This window comes from Protobothrops mucrosquamatus, unplaced genomic scaffold (genome assembly GCF_001527695.2).
Source record: "Protobothrops mucrosquamatus isolate PMUCROS unplaced genomic scaffold, P.Mucros_1.0 scaffold_223, whole genome shotgun sequence".
Classification (NCBI taxonomy): domain Eukaryota; kingdom Metazoa; phylum Chordata; class Lepidosauria; order Squamata; family Viperidae; genus Protobothrops; species Protobothrops mucrosquamatus.
In genome coordinates this window covers 63897-72063 of record NW_015386299.1, presented here as the reverse complement: position 1 = coordinate 72063, position 8167 = coordinate 63897, and the positions used below count along the sequence as shown (strand labels likewise).

The following is an 8167-nucleotide window of genomic DNA, read 5'->3' as shown; positions in this document are numbered from 1 at the left end:
CCAGAGCTATTCACAGGGTTAACAAATAATAATCATAATCTAAATAACATTAACCAACTATTAAATTACCAAATCTATAAAGCCCTTTAACTCCCTTTTTAGATAAATTTAAGTAAATTAAAGTTAAACACAGTAATGCACATATAATAATATCATAATAATAATGAAAAATAACAGAAAAAATAAACTATTATAAAATATTAACGATAATAATACTCTAAAATTTACTCAAAAGCCAAATGGAACTTTTTAGTCCCATATTTATTCTGGATATAATCTTATCCATCTTCTCCAAACCGAAATATATCTTTCTTGTGAATGGTCCTTCACATAAGCGGAAATCTTGGCCATTTCTGCTAAATTTGACACTTTAAGCGACCATTCTTCTATAGTAGGCAAACGATCCGTCTTCCAATATTGAAAGATCCAGGAACTTTCTGAAGTTCCAGCTTTCCATCCCATTTCCACACACACCTTAAAAGTGCTGGCTGGGGAATTCTGGGAGTTGAAGTCCACACATCCTAAATAATTCTGGCTGAGGAATTCTGGGAGTTGAAGTCCACACCTCTTAAAGCAGTGGTTCTCAACCTGTGGGTCGGGACCCCATTTGGGGTCGATCGACCATTTCACGGGGGTCGCCAAGCAAGGCTGTCCACCATTTTTTTTGTCCACCATTTTTTTTGTCCGCCATTTTTTCCCCCTTTTCCGGCAGGTGCCTTACCTCCCTTGAGCTGGGCCAGCTGGTGGTTGGCCTGCTCGGTCTCTGCCGCTTGCCAGCTACGCTTCGGCCGGTGCAGGGGGCAGAACCACGCATGCATGGTGCTCCCGGGCAGGGAAAGTCCTCGACTTACGACCGGTTGGGTAGTCCTCGACTTACGACCGGTTTAGTCCTCGACTTACGACCGGTTGGGGTCGCGGCATTAAAAAGGTTGAGAACCACTGTCTTAAAGGTTGTGGACACTGATGTCAAAGCTTCACAGTGCATTTTTAACCCAGTTTGGGCTGCCCCAGTGTTGGAAAAAAAACCTGGAAAATAGCAGGGAGGGAGGCGGGAGTAGGTCTGTAGCCTTGGCCAGCTCCATTGTCGGCGCTGGAGAAATATACGCGTAACTTGGAAGCACGCTGGTTCACGTTAACACAAACCTGCACATTTTAAAGAGCGCAATTCCGGATTTTACAGAGAGGATCTCACTTGGGGTTAAGGTCAGCGCTACACAGACGCAGTGAGATTTGGCTAATTTAATGCCCTAGCCGGGGATCCCTTGTAAGCCCCATGTGCACCGCGTTTGCACGCTCGATCCGAACCTCATTCGGAGGAGTAGACAGAGCCATCTCAAGTCGGAGCAACCTGCTTGCAACCTGCTTGTTTGCAAAGAGGCATTCTCGGAGACGCTAATAACCCGCCATGAATATCTGGGACTCGTTTGTGTGTGTGTGTGTGTGTGTGTGTGTGTGTGTGTGTGTGTGTTTTCCCCCTTTTCCTGCACGCACTCACATCCTTTGTTCCCCAGGCAAAGCTCTGCAGACATTTGCTGTTTTCCGGCATTAAATATGTTCGGCAAGGTAATTAACAAGACGGAGGCTAATTATAATGGGTGTCCGTTTCGAAATGTCAAACCTATTGAAGCTTCGTTTCCATAATGCTCTTAATGAGCCTCTTTTGCACCGAGGGGTCTGCACAGGCAAGGGGTTAAATCTGGAATGACCAAAATCCTTTTTCTGGTGGGCTGCAGGACTTTGGCCAGTGGGATCTCTCTCTCTCTTTTCTCTCCTCTCCTCTCTCTCTCTCTCTCTTCTGTCTCTCTTTTCTCTTCTCTCTCTTCTCTTTCTCTCTCTTCTCTCTCTCTTCTCTTCTCTCCTCTCCCCTTCCCTCGCCTCCTCTCCTCTCTCTCCCTCTCTTCTCTCTTCTATCTCTTTTCTCTTTTCTCTCTCTTTCTTCTCGCTCTCTTTTCTCTCTTCTCTTCTCTCCCCTCTCCTCCTTTCCTCTCTTTCTCTTCTCTCTCCTCTCTCTCTCTCTCTTTTCTCTCCCTCCTCCCCTCTATCTCTCTCTTCTGTCTCTTTTCTCTTCTCTCTCTTCTCTCTTTCTTCTCTCCTCTCCTCTCCCCTTCCCTCTCCTCCTCTCTCTCTCTCTTCTCTCTTCTATCTCTCTTCTCTCTCTTTCTTCTCGCTCTCCTTTTTCTCTCTTCTCTTCTCTTCTCTCCCCTCTCCTGCTTTCCTCTCTCTCCTCTCTCTGTTTTCTCTCTCTCTTCTCTCTCTCTCCTCTTTTGCACCGAGGGGTCTGCACAGGCAAGGGGTTAAATCTGGAACTGGCCAAAATCCTTTTTCTGGTGGGCTGTAGGACTTTGGCCAGTGGGATCTCTCTCTCTCTTTTCTCTCCCTCCTCTCCTCTCTCTCTCTCTCTCTTCTGTCTCTCTTTTCTCTTCTCTCTCTTCTCTCTTTTCTCCTTTCTCTCTCTTCTCTCTCTCCTCTCCCCTTCCCTCTCCTCTCCTCTCTCTTCTCTCTTCTATCTCTTTTCTCTCTCTTTCTTTTCACTCTCCTTTCTCTCTCTTCTCTTCTCTCCCTTCTCCTCCTTTCCTCTCTCCTCTCTCTTCTCTTTCTCTCTTCTCTTTCCTCTCTCTCTCTCCTTTCCTCTGTTTCTCCTCTCTCTCTTCTCTCTCTGTCCTCTCTCTCTCTGTGTCTCTCTCTCTCACGTGTTCGAGGGCTGTTTCTTTCATCCGGCGTGTGTTTTGTTTCATTTCTCATTTTTTTTTGTTTTCTTTTTGTTGTTCTACCTCTCCTCCCCCCCCCCCCCAGTATTTTAAGAAGCAGAAACGGCTCATCCCCGAACGGACCGTTTGGAAATATTTTGTGCAGTTGTGCAGCGCGGTGGAACACATGCATTCCCGCAGGGTGATGCACAGAGGTAACCCAAGTTCTGCAGCTTTTTTTTTTGCGGAATAATAGAGGCAATTAGGAAGTGTCGGCATTCCGAAACAATTATGCTGATGTGCAGGCATTCCCAGCTTTGGGGGAGGGGAGGGGGCCGTGGTGCCGACGAAATGGATCTTTCCCTCACGCCCAAGTTGAGTCCAGTCTGCATGGACCACCACCACGATGAGTACGGAGACGAATTTCCTCCAGGTGTCAGGCCAAAAATTCAGGGGGAGCCTCACTGTCTCTCTCCCCCTTGGCATAGAGTGGGGGGGGTTCACGTTGGGGGACAGCAGCGAGCCCCTACCTCCTCTTTAGAGGGGGCTTCGAGGCTTTAGACCCCTGAAAAAGAGACATTTTGGGAAGACACAAGCGCCAGGAAAACTTACCCTGGTTCTCTTCATCGTCCTTCTGACGTTATCGGAATTAAGCAAGGGATTTTAATATTCCGCGCAGGGATGGTTTTGAGTTTCCGAAAAAGTTAAAAGGCTGGAGGGGAGGGGGGGTTGGATAAAAGCGTTCCTCGGAGCACTTCAGTGCCCGGTGGGCTATTTTAAGTCGAATTTTAAGCCTGTTGAGTTCTGCGTTTTCCAGGGTAGTTCTTCATGGCTTGGTAGCCCTGAGCCGTGGGGTGGTGGGAGTCATCTAAACTTAATAAATAAATAAAACGAATAAACTTTTCAGGAATACCGGGCCCTGTGAAAAGAGGCTAAGGAGGGCCTGTTTTAAATCAGCCGCGAGGGCCCCCCCGTGGGGATCAAAGCACCCTCCTTACTCATAGTGTAAGTCGATGGATCGCGAGAGAGTAAGCGGAAGGCTGTCAGATCCAGAAATCTCTTTCTCTACCTTTGATTTCTCTCTTTCTCTCTCTCTCTTTCTCTCTCTCCTCTTCCAGACATCAAGCCAGCCAATGTGTTCATTACTGCTACTGGAGTGGTGAAGCTGGGAGATCTGGGCCTGGGGCGTTTCTTCAGCTCGAAAACCACTGCTGCACATTCCTTAGGTAAAGCAGGGGAGACCCCTCCCCACTTAACACCTGGTTTGACCTGCATTGTGGGTCGTCCTCAGCCCTTCCTTTCCTTCTGTCTTCCCTTCTCCTTTCTCTTCTCCCTTCTCCCTTCCCGTTTCCCTTCTTCCTTCTCTCTCTCCTCTTCCTTCTGCCTTCTCTCTTCTCCACCCTTTTCCCTTTCCCCTTCCCTTTTTTCCTTTTCCTTCTCTCTTTCCTCTTCCTTCTTCCTTCACTTCTGTCTTCCTTCTCCCTTCTTCTCTCTTCTCCTCCCTTTTTCTCCTTCCTTCTCTGTTCTCTTCTCCCTTCTCCCTTTTCCCTTCTTCCTTACCCCTTCTCTTCTCCCTTCCCTCTTCCTTCTTCCTTCACTTCTGTCTCCCTTCTCCGTTCTCTTCTGTTCTCTTCTCCCCTCTTCCCTTTTTCCTTCTCCCTTCTCTCTTCCCTCGTCCTTCTCTCTTCTCCTTTTTCTTCTCCCTTCTCCCTTCCCATTTCCCTTCTTCCTTCTCTCTCTCCTCTTTCTTCTGCCTTCTCTCTTCTCCACCCTTTCCCCTTCCCTTTTCCTTCTCTCTTTCCTCTTCCTTCTCCCTTCACTTCCATCTTCCTTCTCCTTCCTTCTCTCTTCTCCTCCCTTCTCCCTTCTCTTCTCCCTTCTCCCTTCTTCTATCCCCCTTCTCCTTTCTCCTTTCTCTTCTCCCTTCCCTCTTCCCTCTTCCTTCACTTCTCCCTTCTTCTGTCCTTCTCCGTTCTCTTCTCCCTTTCTCCTCCTTCCTTCTCTCTTTCCTCTTCCTTCTGCCTTCTCCACCATTTTTCCTTTCCCCTTCACCCTTCCCTTTTCCTTCTCTCTTTCTTCTTCCTTCTCCCTTCACTTCTGTCTTCCTTCTCCCTTCTTCTCCTCCCTTCTGCTCCCTTCTACCTTCTCTATTTTCTTCTCCCTTTTCCCTTCTCCCTTTCCCTTCTTCCTTACCTCTTCTCTCTTCCCTCTTCCTTCTTCCTTCACTTCTCCCTTCTTCTGTCCTCTTTCTCCCTTCTCTTCTCCCTTTCCCCTTCTTCCTTCTGTCTTCTTCCTTCTCTCTTCCCTCGTCCTTTTCTCTTCTCCTTTCCCTTCTCCTTTCTTCCTTGTCCCTTCTCCCTTCACCTATCTCTTCTCCTTCCTTCACTTCTCTCTTCTCCTTTCTCTTCTTTCTCCTCTCCTTTCTTTCTCTCTCTCTCTCTCTCTCTCTCTCTCTCTCTCTCCTTCCTTCCTTCTTTCCCTCCTTCCTTTCTTCCATCCTCTCGCCCTTCCTTCTTCCTCCTCCTCCTCCTCTTCTCCCCCTCTCCCCACCCTCCCCTCCCCTCTTCTCCCTTTTAACAATCTCAGTGGCCTCTAACCCTTCTGCATCAATTTGTCCTGGAGGAGATCAGCTGGTCCCACACCAGCCTGCTGTTGTAACCCCAGCCAGGAGGGAAAGCACAGCACAACTTCTCTCGCCCAGGACCTGACAGAATCAGTTGGAAATAATCTTGAAACTTCCCTTTTTCATTTCACTGGCAGCAGATAAAGGTTCAGGCTAGGTGGCCAGGAGTCCCTTGATGGCAGAGGGCTTCAAATGTAACTGATAACAACTACCAAGGGGGCAAATAAGAGGGTGACGAGGCAAGGGCCCGGTTGATTTTTCCAAACTTGGGAGCTAAGTCGGGTCGAGCGATGGGACGGGTGGCTAATACCTCCGGGAAAAAATGGTCCTACGAAATTCACAGTCTGGAGGCCGGAACAAAAACAGCGCTAGTCACTTCCTTTTTGCTGCTCAACGACTTCAAGATTTCCGTAAAGTTCACCCGCAAATAGCCAGAAGATTTCTTTAGCATGATGGCCGCAAAGCCCGTTTACGTACAACGCTTTGATTTCTTTTCCTTTCTTTGGCGGCCGTGACGGAGGAGCCGAAAATTCGGCTTTCCGGTGAAGCAGAAGACCTGTGATCAATGTCGGGAGAGATCAAGCAATGCCCCGAGGGCTTTTGTAGGACAAATCTGTCAAAACTACCCACTTTTGGTGCTCGGGAAAGGCGCTAAAGCGAAGAACGACAAAAAAAGCACCCAGGTTGGATCTTGTGATGGGTGCCCCTGGCCCGTTTCCCCCCCCCTTTAAAAAGCACCTTTTTCCTTCCAAAAATCCAGCGCTTTCCACATGTGTCATTCCACCTGAGCTTTTGCATCCCTTTTCCCGGCGGAAAATCTTGCCGGATCAGTTTAATCTGGATTTTTTTGCAGTTTGATCACCGGCAACGGCAGACATATCCGCGGCCTGATTTTGTGTGTGATCCCGGCTCCTGTCTATTTTCCCGGTTGCCTAGGCAACCGCCCTGAACTCTAATACCGGAGGCTGGCGACCCATGCGCTGAGCATGGAGCTTATGCAAATAAATGCACCTAATTTTATTATTTTTCCCCCTTCCTTCCTTCCTCTCTCCCTCCCTCCGTCCTCCTCCTTCGTATTTGCCAACATCAAACCGGCATAAAAGGGCATTAGGCAATGCCACAACTTGTCTGACAGGTGTACTCCTAGCTCCGGCAGGGCAGACGCCTCCGTGTCAGAAACAGAAGCCGTAATTAGAGCAAGGAAGAGGAGGCACGTCAAACGCATTACCTGCCGGCGGATCAGATTTGTCAGGAAGGATCGCATACATAAAAATTAAGTGACAGTACATGCCGGGGTAATGAAAGAAAAAAACAATGGAAGATTTGCCCGCGTGCGCTTCTCCGCGGAGATGCGGGAGACGGCTCGGCTCAGCTCGGCAAATTATGCAGATGGATTGAGAGGCTCGGATGCCACCCGCCCGGATTCGGGGGGTGAGGCCGGCTCCAACCAACAGCCGGGAAGAGAAACTTTTGAGGTGCATCCCTTCAATGCCTTGTCAACTCCGGAGCCTCTCCAGATGTTCCGGCTGCATCCGGGTTCGATCGCCCGGCAAAAAAGTCAGGCTCTCCGTTGGCAGAACAGACGATGTCGTGCACTTTGGCGGGGGTGGGGGGGGGCGAGGTTATGGGAATGCAGTCTTACATCGCCCCGGTCTTTTGCTAAACCGAAGCTGGTGCGGTGCCAGGCAAAAAAGGTCAAAAAAAGTCAGGCTTTCCCTCGAAGAGACGACATCGTGCAGTTTGGGACCAATGTCAATGGAAGGCAACGTTACATCACCCTAGTCTTTTCTTCACCTCTGCCCCCCAGCTGGTTTGGTGCCAGGCAAAAAGTCAAAAAAATATCAGGTATTTCCCTAGAAAGAACAGACAATGTCGTCCACTTTGGGGGCGATGTCGCTGGAATGCAGCATGACGTCACCCTAGTCCAGTGTTTCTCAACCTTGACAATTTTAAGGCATGTGGACTTCAACTCCCAGAATTCCACAGCCAGCAATGCTGGCTGTGGAATTCTGGGAGTTGAAGTCCACATGTCTTAAAATTGTCAAGGTTGAGAAACACTGCCCTAGTCTTTTCCGAAACCCAAGCTGGTTTGGTGCCGGGCAAAAAGTCAAAAAAATGTTAGGCTTTCCCTAGAAAGAACAATGTCATCCATTTTGGGGGCAACATCACTGGAATGCAACATTACATCACCCTAGTCTTCACACATACACCCAGCTGGTTTGGTGCCAGCAAAAAGGCAAAAATATCAGGATTTCCCAGAAAGAACAGACAAAATGTTGTCCACTTTGGGGGAGACATCACTGGAATGCGGCATTATGTTACCCTAGTGCAGGGGTAGGCAACCTTGGCTCTTTTATGACTGGTGGACTTCAACTCCCAGAATTCCTGAGCCAACCATGCTGAGGGGAAAGGGAGAGGTTTCTATGCTGAGCTATGTTGGCTCAGGAATTCTGGGAGTTGAAGTCCACGAGTCATAAAGCGGCCTAGGCCAGAGGTAGGCAACCTTAGCTCTTTTATAACTCGTGGACTTCAACTCCCAGAATTCCTGAGTCAGCCATGCTGAGGGGAAAGGGAGAGGTTTCCATGCTGAGCCATGCTGGCTCAGGAACTCTGGGAGTTGAAGTCCACGAGTCATAAAAGAGCCAAGGTTGCCTACCCCTGCCCTAGTCTTTTCCGAAACCCAAGCTGGTTTGGTGCCAGGCAAAAAGTCCCCCCCACCACCCAAAAAAAGTCAGGCTTTTCCTAGAAAGAACAATGTTGTCCACTTTGGGGGCAACGTTCCTGGAATGCAGCATTACATCACCCTCGTCCAGGGGTGTCAAACTCACAACGTCACGTGACGTGTCGTGACTTTTTT

At 48.9% G+C, this 8167-nt stretch overlaps 1 protein-coding gene across 1 annotated transcript in view; it reads left to right on the top strand.

Annotated features, from left to right (window-relative positions):
* The window catches only part of NEK6 (NIMA related kinase 6), a 38062-nt gene that overhangs the window by 16781 nt on the left and 13114 nt on the right, over positions 1-8167 (top strand). The window contains exons 5-6 of the mRNA XM_015828188.1: positions 2794-2902; positions 3806-3913. Of these exons, the coding sequence (XP_015683674.1) occupies positions 2794-2902; positions 3806-3913 (217 nt within the window). The remainder of the gene's footprint in view (positions 1-2793; positions 2903-3805; positions 3914-8167) is intronic.